The 17,880-nt window shown below is 47.7% G+C and overlaps 1 protein-coding gene across 1 annotated transcript; it reads left to right on the top strand.

The window, feature by feature from the left end:
• The first annotated feature begins 3,937 nt into the window (after positions 1-3,937).
• LOC145422920 (uncharacterized) lies at positions 3,938-6,313 on the top strand. The gene is made up of 4 exons (XM_080294910.1): positions 3,938-3,948; positions 4,067-4,121; positions 4,928-4,975; positions 5,365-6,313. The coding sequence occupies exons 1-4, from the start codon at positions 3,938-3,940 to the stop codon at positions 6,112-6,114; spliced, it is 864 nt and encodes a 287-aa protein (XP_080151036.1). The 3' UTR covers positions 6,115-6,313.
• The last annotated feature ends 11,567 nt before the right edge of the window (positions 6,314-17,880 follow it).

Below are 17,880 nucleotides of genomic sequence, written 5' to 3'. Positions count from 1 at the left end.
GATCAAGCAGTTCAACTCAGATTACCATGATAACTACTTAACAGGCCGATCCCACTTCACCAAATTGATGGAAAAGAAATATGATGCTACCTTTAAGAAGGTTGGTCTCTCTTTCTCTCCACTCTCTCACACCACAAACACAAAATAGCCATTTGTATTAGAATTTAATACATTTCATGATGAAATAATATTAAGAGCTTGCTGACTGAGCAACCAATAAATTAATCTTGGTTAACCCTTTAGAGCCGATCGGAGCGGGAACGCTCTGTTATGCGTAACTATTTTTAAATCCCGGTAGCACTGCAACCACGTAAGCTAGCGCAAAAAATTTTTTTGCATATGAAACCGGAGGAGTTGTACTTACATATTGTGCCATCAGCTTGTCCTAGGTCACGGTTTCCTTCCACATAAAGCTTTGCAAAAACTGCATAAAAAGCGCTTGCAGGAACAAAAACATAATATTCCAGAAACACGCTTTGCCGGTCCGATCAGCTGATCAAAACACTTCCTACGTTGGAATAGACGTCAGCGCGAACTTTTGCATTTCCGCCATTACCTGGCCGAAACCGGAAGTGACGTCATTTTCGCGGAAATGTAGTCTTTTTTGCGATCAGGGCCTCAGGGCCTATACTGCTCTTTTTAAAAGTTATCTTTGACTTTATGACTTTCTGTGTCGTTTCTGGGATGCTTAGGACTCATATTGCACTGCTGGAAATAGTTTATTTTGATGCATATGCTGCTTTTTTGCAAATTTGCAGTATAATATTTATTTTCGTTTTTCCTGCAGTGTATAAAAATTGGTGTATTTCAAAAATAAAACTATGAAGACACTCAAAATAAATTTCCTGTGGTGGGAAACTATTTTGTGCAACTTTTTTGTATTTACAGTTTTGAGGGATAAGCCTCTTAAATTTCTCTAACTACAAATATATGTTAAAAAATCAAAAACGATTTTCAATTTTTTTGTAGTTTATTGCACTTTTTTGCAATTTATGTAATTACTATGCGCTTAATGAATACATATTATTAAAATCTGGGCTATAATGGTTGTATTGATGTATAGCAACTTGAAATGCTCCCAAAAATGGCTCCACAGCATGTAAAAATATAATATAAGCTCTGGCGGACTTGGTTCTATGGTAGGTCTTAAAGGGTTAAAGCATGTACAGTAGTGGAAAGTTTTTTTTTTTGTTTTTTTTTAATTATATGTTGAATGTTTATTGTTTAACATGCGTAACTGTATTTGATGTAACTGAATTATTCAATTGGTAAATTTAAATCTTGATGCATAAACTGACAAGCGTTATTAATAATGAAAAAATATACTGTAATATATTTCCCTAATGCTTACTATTGTTCCAAATCATCTCATATCTTTAGGTAAAGCAGACCCTTGGTGGTGTCAAAGGTTTTTTCACCCTGACTGCTGATATCTGGACCAGCCATGCAGAGGCCTACCTTGGTGTGTCTTGCCATTTCCTGAGTGAAGATTGGAAGATGAAGAGCTTCATCCTTTACACCATGCCTCTTGAGGAGAGGCATACTGGTGCCAATTAGGGGTGGGTTTTTATAATCGATTCATCGATTAAAATCGATTCTGGCTTGGATAACGTAAAATCGATTCATTAAAATCCTGAATCGATTTTTTTATATAAATTTATTTTGCCCGAAATGCCAGAATCTCTGGTGACATCTCACAAAATTTCAAGAACCACCAAACAGTTAAGACAGTAAATGAGAGCAGGTACAGGAATTCTGCACATAGACTTAAACACACAGCGCGACCCGCGGATCAGAATCAATTAGATGTCGCCTTTCTCACGGTCGGGGCTGAAAGCCGACAGCTCGCTGATTCTGATCTGTCGGCGGGTCCGCGCTTTGTGTACGCGCCCTTTATGCGCTGATTCTAAAGCTGTTAGTCTGATGTCTCTCCAAACAATATTGACCGAACCAGCAGCAAAAGAAGATCCAAACGCTTCACATAAACATCGTCATGAATTCACTCTGACTTTTACTGTTTTGCTTCCATCGCGATGCGCAGCTCTCTCTCTCTCTCTCTCTCTCTGTACTTCAAGAACAGTTTCCCTTTCTTCATTATTCGCTTGCTTGTTACGCACCAGTCTACTGTTGTTTACAGTGCTGTCGGCCGCTGTTTTTTTCCCTTTTACATTCTTCCGAAAAGAAAACCTCATTTCTGCTGTTCAATACTGAACAAATTTAAACTTTTTAAAATTATTCAAAATGCAAAATGCTTAGCCGTGTCTCTAATAAAACCGCTGTAACGTCAGAGGTAATGTTCATATGTTGATTAATGGTTTTCTTTCGTTTTTGATGTACTGCAGAATATTTTTATAAAATCCCAGGCCAGGAAAATCACCTTCATGTTTTTCTGTGTTTTATCTTCAGCTACTTTGACACAAAGGCATCTGCTGTGACGCTCACACCTGTGATAAAGTCTTGCGTGTGTCAGCTTCCTTTTTATTGATACAAAAATATGTAAATGTACTGATCTGAATTATATTTCTGACTGTCAAAATTTCCCAGATTTAAATAGAATCGAATCGAATTAAATCGAATCGTGGATCGAATCGATTCGGGACCTTGTGAACCAGAATTGAATCGATTCTAGAAATCAGTGACGATACCCAGCCCTAGTGCCAATATAGTGACATGGATGGAAGAGGTGCTAACAAAGTTTGACATCTTGCGTGCCAAAATAAAAGCAGTAGTACATGACAGTGGTTCCAATATGGTGGCAGCAATGCGACTGCTTGAAGAAAAACATGGATGGGCCTCTATCCGCTGTGCTGGACACACACTCCAGCTCATAGTCAATACTGCTCTCAAAGAAACCACCATCAGAGCACTAGGTGCAGCTAGTGGAGCACTTTAAGCGAAGCGAGCTGGCTAGTACAAGGCTAAAAATGAAACAGGAGCAAATGAATATGAAGAAAAATACACTGATCCAAGATGTCAGTTAGGGCTGCCGAAAACGATTATTTTGATAGTTGACTAGTCATCGATTATTTTTTTGATTAGTCGACTAATCAGATCATCATCCATTGGACGTAAAACGTACAGCTTATTGCACCAGCAGCATCTGCTCTTATATAAATCAAATCACTTTTATTGTCACAAAACATGTCACATAAATATATGTAGTATATAATATATATAACTATCATTAGCTTACAGCTTTAAATGTTTAAGGTATGCGCTAGCTAAAAATAAAGACAAGATGATAGTTTATTAAACTTTTATTGAAATTTGCAGATTGTTTTGGTGAAGTTTAATAAACTCAGCCGTCTGCTCCTTGCTATCTAAAATACATCGGAGTATATTCTCGAGCATCTCACACTTCTGATAATCAGCTGTCTGCTTAACGTTTATTCCGCTGTGTAAAAACTTTAATCTCAGCCAAACAGATTTACTCAGGAACAAATAAAATACTAAAAAAAAGCCAAACAAAATAATTTTTAAGTTACCTAAGTGACTTATATATCATGTTTAACCTGAGTAGCGAAAGACGGCGGTGGGTTTGAAAACAATTTGCCGGGAGTCCGGTGTTCTCAACGGCGCTAGTGTTCCTTGAACGACGGCAGCTATTGAGCTGGTGGGTAACAGACGTCTCCGAAAACATTGGAGCGCTTTTGAAAATATGTGATGTCTTAACCCTTTAAGACCTACCATAGAACCAAGTCCGCCAGAGCTTATATTATATTTTTACATGCTGTGGTGCCATTTTTGGGAGCATTTCAACTTGATATACATCAGTACAACCATTATACCAAAAATTTTAATAATATGTATGCATTAAGTGCATAGTAATTAAGTAAATCAAAGGACATTCAGAGTGTTTTGCACTTCTCCTTACTTTAATTTAAATTGAATTAATATTTCACATCCAGTTTTTCTTTAAAAACTGCACAGCCTTAAGATGAAATGTCTGTAAATTTGAAGTATCTATCTGGATTATCTTTCTTATTGCTACTCACAAATATTTCTTCTTACAAATATTTCTTGTACCTGAGTGAAAAGCCTTAACATCGGTGTTGTTTTATGGCAGTAAGGAGGAGTTTGTGGACGATGAGAACCAGCGGCAAATGCTGACACTGGCAAAGGTAAGTCCCTTTAACCAGGCAGGAGCTGGACCCAAAATGCAGGCACTCAGACTCGAGGGATGAACCCAAAATCACAGCTTTATTGGCTGGCAGGGGAAAACAAGCATACATAGCAAACTAAAATATTTAGATTAATATAGTCTTTGTTTTGGAATTCATAAGGTTTAACTGATTTCAATCAGATTTAATGATTTAATACAAGCAGTTTTTATGTCCTAGTCATGATCTAAATGTAGTTATGTCTCTCTCACCACTTATTTAAGTCAAAGCTGTGAAATAACTGCCTGAACTTGTTCCAAAATGGCTGCTGAGCTCACAGAGGTTACGTCTACATATGCTGACATCCGTATTTGAGGCTTTGTGACATGCTCTGTTTTCTTTGACTTTACATTTCTGGCTTTTGTTTGCAGTCCAACCATTACTTTTGTTATGTTATAACCTGCTGACACTAGAAGAACACATGCTAGTGTACTCATGTGTGATAGAGAGTAATAGACTTGAATGAAATTTGCCAAGGAGGAAAACAGAGTTAAAGCCGAAAACATTTTCTTTATCAGCCGTTACTCTAGAATTCATACACTAATTATGTCTACCAAAGCATTCCCCAATTTAGGGTTTTGCTAGTTTATCTCAATCTCCCTTTGCCCTTTGTTTTGTAGTGTTTTGTGCAGCCCAAAATAAAAGCTTGATTTTATTTTATCTTCTCACTCCATCTCCATTTCCTGCATTTGTGTCCACACTTTCTCATCTCCACACCGTCTGCCTCAGCAGACGTGACAATGTTTTAGATTGTTGTCACTTGTCAGGCGTTGTGTGGAGGTGAGGAAGAAGGAACCCAAACGCAGGACTCGCAGGTAGGTGAAGACTGGTGAGGGTTTATTATAAGGAGTGGATGAACAGAGGGTGAACGGACACTGACTGGCTGGACAACTGAATGGCTGACTGAACTGAGGGAACACACGGGCAGGACAACATCACATCAACATCAACGACACGACAGTGAACGAGTAGAAACAGAGGGCTTAAATACACAGACTGATGAGGATGATAATGAGAGACCGGTGAGTACACAGCTGAACATAATCTGGCTAATGACACGAGACGAGCTGACACAGGAAAAGCAGGAAGTGAGAACATTGAAGTGGCAAAATGAACTGAACATGAACAAAACTGAAAACACTGGGTCACCGACCCAGGAACCCTGACATCACTCTGTCTCTTTCTTCTTTCTCTTTAAAACCAGAACAACCCAGACAGACTTCATGAGGAGGTTGGGGTAGATTTTTATGAAGAACAGCTTGATCTTCCCAGCCAACATGGAGGCAAAGTCTGCCTCTTTGACCAGTGTGGGAAAAGATTCAGGAGTTTATCACATTTGAAGCGTCACCAGCGTATCCACACTACGGAAAAACCCTACTCCTGCAATGAGTGTGACAAGCGCTTCAGTCAATCATCAGACCTGAAAATTCATCAGCGTATCCACACTGGGGAACAGCCCTATGCCTGCAATGAGTGTGGAAAAAGCTTCAGTCAGTCATCAAGTCTGACGTTCCATCAGCGTATCCACACGGGAGAAAAGCCCTATGCCTGCAATGAGTGTGGAAAAAGCTTCAGTAGATCATCAGACCTAAAGGTTCATCAGCGTATCCACACGGGAGAAAGGCCCTATGCCTGCAATGAATGTGGAAAAAGCTTCAGTCAGTCATCAAGTCTGACGGTCCATCAGCGTATCCACACGGGAGAAAGGCCCTATGCCTGCAATGAATGTGGAAAGAGCTTCAGTCATCTATACAGTCTGAAGGTACATCAGCATAACCGCGCTGAAGACAAGCCCCACTCCTGTGATCAGTGTGGGAAGGGTTTCAGTGTGTCATCACATCTGAAGAGGCATAAGCGTATCCACACAGGAGAGAAGCCGTACTATTGTGATGAGTGCGACGAGGGATTCAATCAGTCATCACATCTGAAGCGTCATCAGCGAATCCACACTTGAGAGAAACCGTACATCTGTCAAAAGTGTAGGAGGCGTTTCAGGCACTCGCCCACTTTCAAACGTCACAAGAATACATGTAGACGCATCCCCCAAACCTAAATGAGCATTTCCACAAATGTTTGTTAAAATATTTCACAAAACTATTAAAGTCTTATCCAAGCATATTAAAATGTTCTAATTCTAATTTCATTTTCAAATAAAAGCCATTGACAGAGAAATGTTTCAGCGCTTAGAGAGGGTGTATTTAACCAAATCTGGTTTGTTCAAAGAATTTAAACCAGTTGCTCGAACAGAATACAAAATACATCATAACCACATAAATGTAACTGCCAAAAGCTAAATTTCCAAACTATTAACATCAAACTTCAGTGACCTCAAATAATGGGTAAAATCAACAAAAAAAGAAATAATTACAGCATTGCAATGTGTTTTGCTCTCTCATAACTCTTTACAGATGCTGCAGACGTGATTAATCTTAGCAGAATCTTAGAGTGGACACCCTAGTCGACATTCTCTGAAACGTGATTCTGTACTGTTCCCTGGTAAAAAAAAAAAAAAAAAAAAAGGTCCTTTCAGGGCGTGGAATGATGTCAGAGTGTTGAAGAACTTTATTTACAACGAGCCCACATCAAACTCACACTCTCGCTGGAGAGTAAGGATGTGGTTCTAAAATGAATACAAATAAGAAATAACATAAACATCTCTTTCACTGGTTCAACATCTCTCACATTCAGTATTACAGAGAACCCCATACCAGACTGAGCATGGACAGAACCAGATACCAGAAAAAGATTATCATAATGACATGACAGGACATGACAGGCATAAACACAGAATCATAGTTAATTTAGGCTAATTCCCTCGTTTGTGAGTCAACACCACCCTCTAGCATATCAATAACTAATATTAATTATCACTACAGTGTCATTATTTATCTTTAAATTTATGTTAATGACTGCTAACTACGGTGCACTTTATCCAAAAATTATCCAGTATTTTATTTTGAGCATGAAATGCGGTCATTTCCGTTACGGTCTTTGTTATGGATCGATTTAAGAGGCACAGCGCACATGCAGCTTGGCGTACTTGTGATGGGATTTCCGGCTCTTTTTAGAGAGCCGGCTCTTCAGGTTGTTTTGTTGTTTAATTAATTTATTATTAACAATAATATAAAATTATGCACAAAAGGAATTACTAATGTAAAAAAAAAAAGTGTTTTATTTATATATGTTTATATATAAATATATGCGGTGGCCCCTAGAGACAAAACACGTACAAACTCCAAAAAGCACGTACAAACTCCAAAACACATTTCTAGCATGAACTGCACTTCCAAAACAGAGCTACCTAGATCACTTAACCCTTGTGCGCCCGCCTGTTCTCGGGGCGTGGGTCGTGGTGACCCCCCGAGGTGTGTTGTTATTAGGATGGTATTGATGATGATGATGATGATGATGATGATGGTGATGATGATGATGATGATGATGATGATGGTGGTGGTGGTGATGGGGAGTCATGGTAACCCCCTTGGGGGGAGCATATGTGTGTTTTATGGTGATTAGGGTGGGGGTCGCTAGGACCCCACCCTCGGGCATATGTGATGATGATGATGATGATGATGATGATAGGTTTGGGGTCGCTAGAACCCCCACGGGGCATATATGATGATGATGATGATGATGATGATGATAGGGTTGGGGTCGCTAGGACCCCCATGGGGCATATGTGATGATGATGATGATGATGATGATAATGATGATGACGATAGGGTGGGGGTCGCTAGGACCCCCTCGGGGCATATGTGTGTTATGGTGATTAGGGTGGGGGTCGCTAGGACCCCCCGGGGCATATATGTGTTATGATGATAATGATGATGATGACGATGATGATGACGATGACGATAGGGTGGGGGGGGGTCGCTAGGACCACACAGTGGGGCGCTTGTGTTATCACGGCGTCGGTGGCGTCTGGGGAGCGGCGGCGCAGGAAGAAGCGGCGCAGTTGGGACAGTACGTGATGGCGCAGTTTGTACACACGTGCACTCGGCACTCGCGGCACAGGATCTTGGTCTTGACGTCTTTGCTCCTGGGACACATGCGGCACCTTCGCCTATTGACCGGAGAGGAGTCGCGTGGCGTAGCGTTAGAGGCTGCCTCGGCGGTAGCGCCTCGGGCCGCGACTCTGCCTCCTCCTCCTCCTCCTCGCGCTAACGCCCTTCGCTTGTTGAGCTTGCCCGGCATCCAGTCGGGGTGAATTTCCCTCCACAGCACGAACGCGTTGTAGGCCGCCACGTCGACCATGTTGTGGAAAAGGGCCACGGGCCACCTGCGGGTCTTTCTCCTGCAGCTGTACGTGCCCACGACCTTGTCCAGGTTGTCGACGCCTCCCTTGGTGCGGTTGTAATGCAGCACCAATGGCGGTTTTGCGCAGCTGCTTCTGTTGCTGCCGCTTCTTCTGTTGCTGCCGCTGCTGCTGCTGCTGCCGCTGCTGCTGCTGCCGATGCCGATGCGGCGGCTAGGCCGGGGCTCGGGGCCGGAGCGATGGTGGTAGCGAGGAGCTGTGGTGAGGAGCAGCACGTTCTTGTTCTTCTTGGCCACGTAGGAGAGGATGATCGTGTCTGGCCCTCGTCCTATTCCTCCTCCCCCTCGTCCCGCGGAGCCGCCGAGTAATACGGATTCGACAGAGCCCACGGCCCTGCCCTTGATGCAGCGCAGCTCTCTGGGGATCTCGGGTCTGTTCGATCGCAGAGTGCCCAGCACGGTGTGGCCTCTCTCGCGATAGAGCCTGTTGGCGAGCTCGCGCGAGGTGAAAAAGTTGTCGCACGTGACGTTGCGTCCCGGCGTCAATCCCTCGGTGAGGTCCACGACCACTCGAGTGGCCAGGTGCTTTTCGGGAGGGCTGCGCTTGTCGGGCTTGCCGGTGTACACTTGCATCTTCCACGCGTAGCTGGAACGCGCGTCACACGCCACCCATATCTTGATCCCGTACGTGGCCGGTTTGCTGGGCATGTACTGTCTGAACGGACACCGTCCTGGTGGGGAGGGAGGGAGGGAGAGAGGGAGAGAGGGAGAGAGAGAGAGAGAGAGAGAGAGAGAGAGAGAGAGAGAGACGCGTGAGTTTGACAGAGAACACAAACACGTGCAAGCGTGGACGATAAAGTCGTGTAAAAGCATAGCCGGAACACAAACACGTGCAAGCGTGGTGGACGACAAAGTCGTGTAAAAGCACAGCCGCAGAACCCGACGACGATAGCAGAAAGCTAGTGTTGTCATTGTTCCCGCTCCTCTTCCTCCTCTCATCCGCACGCACACACGCACACACACACACGCACACACCACGTACCTCTGAACGGCACCAGTCTCTCGTCGACGGTGACCTCCGGTCCCGGGCGGTACATGGCGGGCAACCTCGCGCACCACTCGTCCCACACGGCTCTGATGGGGGCCAGTTTGTCGTAGCTATCGCTTACGCCGCCCTCGCCTCGCCCGGCTCGTCTGGTCTCTCTGTCGTCGAAGCGCAGCGCGCTCGAGTAGGCTCGAAAGGTCTTGAGCGGCATCGTGGCTCTGAACACGGACCTGCCGCTCTCGGCGTGCCACAGGCTCTCGCAGGCCTCTTCCCGGGACCTGTACACGCCGGCGAGCACGAGCAGCCCCACGTAGGCTTGGAACTCGACGCGGCCCATGGCCTTCCATCCGTCGATGGCTGGCCTGCGCCTGTCCGCTTCCAGGTTGGTCATGGCGATCACCAAGTCCTCTATCTCAGGCGGGAAGTAGGCCATGAACGCGGAGGCCTCGTCTCGCGCCGCCGCCGCCACGGCCTCTTCGGTGGGGCCTCGTCCCGGCGGGTCGAGGTCGTCGTCGTCTTCTTCTTCTTCTTCTTCTAATTCTTCTTCTTCTTCTTCATAGTCTTTGTCTTCTTCTTCATCGTCATCGTTATAATCATCAGCGAGGACGTCTTCTTCTTCTTCATAGTCTTTGTCTTCTTCGTCATCGTCATAGTCGTAATCGTCGCCTACATCCGCGTCACGAGTTTCACCGACAGCGCCGCGGCCGCGATCGTGCCCAGGATCATGAACGCCACCTGCAGCACGGCCGGCGTCGTCCTCTTGCCAAATCTCCCGAGTCCCCCGCCCCGGGTCAGCGCCTGCTTCTTCCTCTCCCTCTCGGCGGTTCGACTCGCCTTGCGAGCCGCCGTCCTGGCAGAGTTGCGACGCCATTTCGTAACCGCGATCCTCTTCCCCGAAATACCTATCCACCCCATCGTTTTCGTCCTCCTGATCCTCTGAGTGGCGCTCCTCCTCGTCTGCGAGCGTTCGGGCCGTCGGGAGTGTAGCGGGCGCTGTTTGCAGCATTACAAGCGGTACATGTGCACGTCTTGTCGAACGGAGCCACGGCTTGAACCGCTGCATTTCTTTTGTATCTGTCCCAGTACTTCTCGGGTGAACCCTGCACTGGTTCGGTGCGCTCTGTTGTTCCCCGTGTCGATCGCACCTCCTGTACATACTCTTCGAGCGCACCGTGGTCTGCTTGGGAGAGGAGGATCCTCTTATTCTTCTTCTTCTTCTTCTTCTTGTCGTTACGACGACTCACGACTCCATCGTGAGCCACGTACAGTGGGGCAAAAAAGTATTTAGTCAGCCACCGGTTGTGCAAGTTCCCCCACTTAAAATGATGACAGAGGTCAGTAATTTGCACCAGAGGTACACTTCAACTGTGAGAGACAGAATGTGAAAAAAAAATCCATGAATTCACATGGTAGGATTTGTAAAGAATTTATTCGTAAATTAGGGTGGAAAATAAGTATTTGGTCACCTCAAACAAGGAAAATCTCTGGCTCTCACAGACCCGTAACGTCTTCTGTAAGAAGCTTTTCTGTCCCCCACTCGTTACCTGTATGAATGGCACCTGTTTGAACTCATCATCTGTATAAAAGACACCTGTCCACAGCCTCAAACAGTCAGACTCCAAACTCCGCCATGGCCAAGACCAAAGAGCTTTCGAAGGACACCAGGAAAAGTATTGTAGACCTGCACCAGACTGGGAAGAGTGAATCTACAATAGGCAAGCAGCTTGGTGTGAAAAAATCAACTGTGGGAGCAATCATCAGAAAATGGAAGACATACAAGACCACTGATAATCTCCCTCGATCTGGGGCTCCACGCAAGATCTCATCCCGTGGGGTCAAAATGATCATGAGAACGGTGAGCAAAGATCCCAGAACTGTCACGGCTGGCGGAGGGAGCCGTGTGGTGTGGAGGAAAAGGAGGACCCAAGATGCAGCAAACTGATGATACGAGTGATGTTTTATTTACAAAGGTGGTGGTGACAAGAACAGGCAACGAGGTATGAGTACTTTACAAACGGAAACCTAAACTGGGAGAAACTAAGTGACAAACCTGAGACCATAAAAAGGGGTGCGGGGCAGAGAGACGCAGAGACAGGAACACCATAGAATGCAGAGGTAGACGGATGAATGCAGACGAGCCAACAACAGGCAGGAGAACACACAGGGCTTAAATACACACCAGTAATCAGGGGATGAGGGACAGGAGGGCAACACAGCTGGGAGAAATCAGAACTGACGGGACAGGGGAAATGTAAACTGAACACACTCACATCAGACAGAGACCTTCACAATAAAACAGGAAACTCAGACACGGGGAACCAAACAAGACACAGATCTAAACAGACAGCTTCACAAACAGATGGGGTGACACCATAGACAGACAGATACAGACGCAGACTCAGAGGCAGACTGAATATAACACAGAACTAAAACAATCATCATCATCTGGAAAATGATAACAAACTAAAAGCGCTGGGTCACCGACCCAGGACCATGACAGTACCCCCCCCCCGCAAGGGCTGGCCCCAGACAGCCCAAAACAAAAACAGACGACCACCACAGGGCGGGCGGCGGGGGACCAGGACGGAGGGACCAACACCAAACAAAAAAAAACTCCAGTGACCCAAAAGAATTGACCAAAACACAACACACACTGGAGTCCCCGAACAGGGTCCCAAAATATAGTTCAGGAGGCCGGCCCGGAGGCTGACAACTCAGGAGCCTAGAATAGTTCATCTCCGGGGGCCGACCATGCGGAAGGCAGTGGCGGCGACGGGGAAACCGTTCAGGCGGCCGACCGTGCGGACAGCAACGGCGGCGACGGGGAAACAGCTCAGGCGGCCGACCGTGCGGACAGCAACGGCGGCGACGGGGAAACAGTTCAGGGGGCCGACTGTGCGGACGGCAACGGCGGCGCAAATGCAGGTCCGGGGGCCGACCGTGCAGACGGCAACGGCGGCGTGTAGGAGGTCGTCCACGCAGCAGGCGGGGGTGGCAACAGAAGTCCGGAGGGCGGCCACGGTGGTGATGATGCCCAACAAGCGGCCTGGCAGACGACCGACGATGTGAAGGTGGTAGTAGGGGACCCGAAGGCGGCGTGGCCCCTGCAGCCCCAGGCGAAGCGGAGGTTGGACCAGACGAGGCTGAAGCCGATGCGGAGGCTGGTCCAGGCGACGGCGTAGGTGAAGCAGTAGCTGGACCAGGTGATGCTGATGAGGATGCTGATGCTGGACCAGGCGATGCTGATGCTGGACCAGGCGATGCTGATGCTGGACCAGACGAGACTGAGGTTGAAGCGGAGGCCGGACCAGACGAGACTGAGGTTGAAGCGGAGGCCGGACCAGACGAGACTGAGGTGGAGGCTGGACCAGGCGAGGATGAAGACACGGAGGCCGGACTAGGCGTGGATGACGGCAGCGGGACGGCTGCAAAACCTGACGGCAGCGATGCTGCAGGAGGTGATGTGGAGATGTGCTGGCTGGGTCCTCCAGGACCGTCAGCAGGTGTGAGGATGTGCTGGCTGGGTCCTCCAGGACCGTCAGCTAACGAGGCGTGGTGCTGGGTGGGCTCCTCGGGCCCTCCAGCAGACGGCACTTGAGGCTGGCTGGGTTCTCCTAAACCCCCAGCAGAAGACACTTGAGGCTGGCTGGGTTCTCCAGAACCCCCAGCAGAAGACACTTGAGGCTGGCTGGGTTCTCCAGAACCCCCAGCAGACGAAACTTGAGGCTGGACGGGCTCCTCGGGCCCCCCAGCTGACGAGGAAGCGGAAGGAGGCTGGACGGGCTCCTCGGGCCCTCCAGCTGACGAGGCGGGAGGCTGGACGGGCTCTTCGGGCCCTCCAGCTGACGAGGCGGGAGGCTGGACGGGCTCCTCGGGCCCTCCAGCGAGAACAGTCTCAGGACCAGTGGGCACAGGGGCCCCTGGAACACACGGGACAAAACCAGCAGGCGCACGAGCCTCTGGCAGGCACAGGACAGAACCAGCAGGCACACGGGCCTCTGGCAGGAACGCAACAGAACCAGCAGGCGCACGGGCCTCTGGCAGGAACAGGTCAGAACCAGCAGGCGCACGGGCCTCTGGCAGGAACAGGTCAGAACCAGTAGGTGCACGGGCCTCTGGCAGGAACAAGACAGAACCAGCAGGCATGGGGACCTCTGGCAGAGACAGAGCAGAACCAGCAGGCGCACGGGCCTCTGGCGAACACAAAGCGGACTGCGGCTGCACAGAGCAGTGACTCAGCTCAGGCAGCGACAGCCGGATGCAGTCTTCAGCTGGCTTCTTGACCTCCAGGGGTCCAGAGTCGGCTGGGGGCTGGAACCCAGCCTCTGGGGAGGCCCTGGAGTGCGTCACAGTCTCTGTACTGGCCAGCTGTTGGGGACTGATTACTGCGTTATGTGGCGTGTCTCTCTGCAGGACATGAACAGGTGAAAAACAGTGCTTTTTGGGTTGGATGGACTCTACCAACTGAGCTATTGACTGGGCTATGGACTGTAACATAGTGTCTAATGAATCTGACTGTGACTGTAACTGGGCTATGGGTAGTGAGGCTGAATGTGATGGAGGTGGCGACTGAGCGGCTAACTGAGCTAGTGGCTGCTGGGCAGCTAACTGAGCTACCGGCGGGGCAGCTGACTCAAAAAACACAGCCCCGGAACAAACAGTCACACAGTCCAAAACAGAAAAAGGGTCCTTCTCACTCACCACAGCCGGCAGTTCCGAAGTCCTAATCTCCGGCTGTGGGGTGACGCGCCGACGGCGCGATCGTCGCTTCCTCCCGGGCAAAACCTCCGGCGGGCCGGGCAAAACCTCTGGCGGGCCGGGCAAAACCTTCACCGCCGGGCTGGGTTGGGAAGCGGTAGCGGCTGGAGGGCGAAGGTGCAGCTCATGAAGGAGGAAGTCTTGTGCTAGCGGGTGAAGCGAGTCCAGCAGCCAGGAGTGGGCAGAGATTAGCTGCTGTATCCTGGCTTCTACCGCGCGGTGAAACCCTTCCCCCTCGTGCTCGAGCCACAAGTTGACCAACCTTGAAACAGTGTCAATTAATTCCTCCTGAAACTCCTGGGAAGGTGCGGATGCTGCTGGGTCCATGTTGGTCGGCTCGTACTGTCACGGCTGGCGGAGGGAGCCGTGTGGTGTGGAGGAAAAGGAGGACCCAAGATGCAGCAAACTGATGATACGAGTGATGTTTTATTTACAAAGGTGGTGGTGACAAAAACAGGCAACGAGGTATGAGTACTTTACAAACGGAAACCTAAACTGGGAGAAACTAAGTGACAAACCTGAGACCATAAAAAGGGGTGCGGGGCAGAGAGACGCAGAGACAGGAACACCATAGAACGCAGAGGTAGACGGATGAATGCAGACGAGCCAACAATAGGCAGGAGAACACACAGGGCTTAAATACACACCAGTAATCAGGGGATGAGGGACAGGAGGGCAACACAGCTGGGAGAAATCAGAACTGACGGGACAGGGGAAATGTAAACTGAACACACTCACATCAGACAGAGACCTTCACAATAAAACAGGAAACTCAGACACGGGGAACCAAACAAGACACAGATCTAAACAGACAGCTTCACAAACAGATGGGGTGACACCATAGACAGACAGATACAGACGCAGACTCAGAGGCAGACTGAATATAACACAGAACTAAAACAATCATCATCATCTGGAAAATGATAACAAACTAAAAGCGCTGGGTCACCGACCCAGGACCATGACAAGAACCACACGGGGGGACCTGGTGAATGACCTGCAGAGAGCTGGGACCAAAGTAACAAAGGTCACCATCAGTAACACACTACAACGGCAGGGAATCAAATCCCGCAGTGCCAGACGTGTTCTGCTGCTGAAGCCAGTGCATGTCCAGGCCCGTCTGAAGTTTGCCAGAGAGCACATGGATGATACAGCAGAGGATTGGGAGGATGTCATGTGGTCAGATGAAACCAAAGTAGAACTTTTTGGTATAAACTCAACTCGTCGTGTTTGGAGGAAGAAGAATACTGAGTTGCATCCCAAGAACACCATACCTACTGTGAAGCATGGGGGTGGAAACATCATGCTATGGGGCTGTTTTTCTGCCAAGGGGACAGGACGACTGATCCGTGCTAAGGACAGAATGAATGGGGCCATGTATCGTGAGATTTTGAGCCAAAACCTCCTTCCATCAGTGAGAACTTTGAAGATGAAACGAGGCTGGGTCTTCCAACATGACAATGATCCAAAACACACCGCCCGGGCAACAAAGGAGTGGCTCCGTAAGAAGCATTTGAAAGTCCTGGAGTGGCCTAGCCAGTCTCCAGGCCTCAACCCCATAGAAAATCTGTGGCGGGAGTTGAAAGTCCGTGTTGCTCGGCGACAGCCCCAAAACATCACTGCTCTCGAGAAGATCTGCATGGAGGAATGGGCCAAAATACCAGCTACTGTGTGTGCAAACCTGGTAAAGACCTATAGTAAACGTTTGACCTCTGTTATTGCCAACAAAGGTTATGTTACAAAGTATTGAGTTGTATTTTTGTTATTGACCAAATACTTATTTTCCACCCTGATTTACGAATAAATTCTTTACAAATCCTACCATGTGGATTCATGGATTTTTCTTTCACATTCTGTCTCTCACAGTTGAAGTGTACCTCTGGTGCAAATTACTGACCTCTGTCATCATTTTAAGTGGGGGAACTTGCACAACCGGTGGCTGACTAAATACTTTTTTGCCCCACTGTATGTCGACGTGCGGAACGGGGAAAGGGGCTAGTAGTCAGACTTTGACGCTTGGTCTTCATTGTGTCAGTACATGAGTTTTCCTCTAAGATTGTTCTCTTTCACTAAAAGACATCGAGCGGTTGAGCGTTGTTTGACCACGATTACTTTCGGCGAACGCGGAGGTCTGTCGGCGGGGCCGGAGCGATGGAGGTCCTCTCAAGGAAGCTATGGCTTGCTTACAAGAGACATACTTTGAATGGCAATGGGTTGTCAAGCAACCTGGGCGGCCGGGGGATACGCGTAAACCCGACATCATGTATGGGGAACACGAATACGAAAACCGACGGGATAAACTGCTGTGTGTCTCCATCAAGGGCGAGCGAGGCGACTTTGGGCGAGTGGCTGACGATCGGATGACCGTGATGCCGCGTATGGGCGAGGTTTATCGGACCGAACGTCACGAAGGAGAGTGTCTTCTGTGGTGTCACACCAACGACGCTGATGAGAAGCGAAAGGCATCGACGATTAGGCTGTGGTACCCGCAAACAGTAGAAGAATCGACAGATTAGACCGCGGCTAGTGTGCAGCCTATCGTCGTGTCACACTCTCTGCTTTACGCTTAATTGTATTGCTGTTTTGTTTCTTCATCGTATCCAAATGTTGACTGTAATAAAACCTGACATGATGTGTGTCTTTTTTTTTCTGATCGCATCACAATGTTGATAGCAATATAACAAACGACCTGATGTTTTTGGAAGCCACGTAAAGGATTGCGGTGGACTGAGGGCTGGCTGTCACCAATGTTGTGTGCATTGTATCACCATTGCTGACTGTAATAAACTAAATGGAATATTACATTCTGTTGTTCTGCGTGTGATCCTCCCTGTTTGGTCTCTGCGTTCTCTCATGCATCGGCTACAAATTCAAGCGCATTCTATGTCATCTGGATATTGTCATGATTCGAGTTTTGAGGAGAAGACAAACGACTGCATGGTCTCAGTAGATGCCAGAATAGTGATCTTTATTACACACTTCTGAACAGAAGTATGGGAAGACTGACGTACAGCAACAATCTCCAAAGAGTGGACCGTTCCCCATCCTTATATTACCCCTGATGACATCACACAGTTAGACCTTACTGGAAATGATAACAGTCTCCCCATAGTCCAAAGTTCTCCTTATACAAACATCAGATGATACTTTTAGAGAAAAACAAGTGTGTGACATGTCATGTTGTGCAGTTCTGTGTGTCCAACTAGAGAATGTCCTGACACGACCTCCCTGTGTAAATAAGGGTGAACGTGCGTGTTTACATAACTCTGTATGTGCATGTTCTGATGTAGGCCTGCAAATGAATTAGAACAAGGTCCTGCTGGACCCTTCAGTTTGGACGGTGAATACAATGCTGTGGATACCATTTGAGACTTGATTACAATGATGATAATATGCATACATTAATCTTTACTCAGATTAGCATAGATATAAAACAAAGATTATACTGTCATCAGATTCAACAATGATGAATGACTGATCAATGATAGTTATGATTATAAAATGTCACCATACGAATACAAAATAAAATATCTCTTGTCCACACTCCTCCTCTTTGGCCATCGGCCAACCTTTACCCAATTTTGTCTCACTCCTCCGTCCAGGCGGCCTCTCGCAACGGCATCATATACCCTGGACCAGCTGAACCAGCTGGACCAGAGTCTA

Source organism: Astatotilapia calliptera, chromosome 3, assembly GCF_964374335.1.
Source record: "Astatotilapia calliptera chromosome 3, fAstCal68.1, whole genome shotgun sequence".
NCBI lineage: Eukaryota > Metazoa > Chordata > Actinopteri > Cichliformes > Cichlidae > Astatotilapia > Astatotilapia calliptera.
Note: the sequence above shows the minus strand (reverse complement) of the source record. Positions and strands in the feature narration are given on the sequence as shown.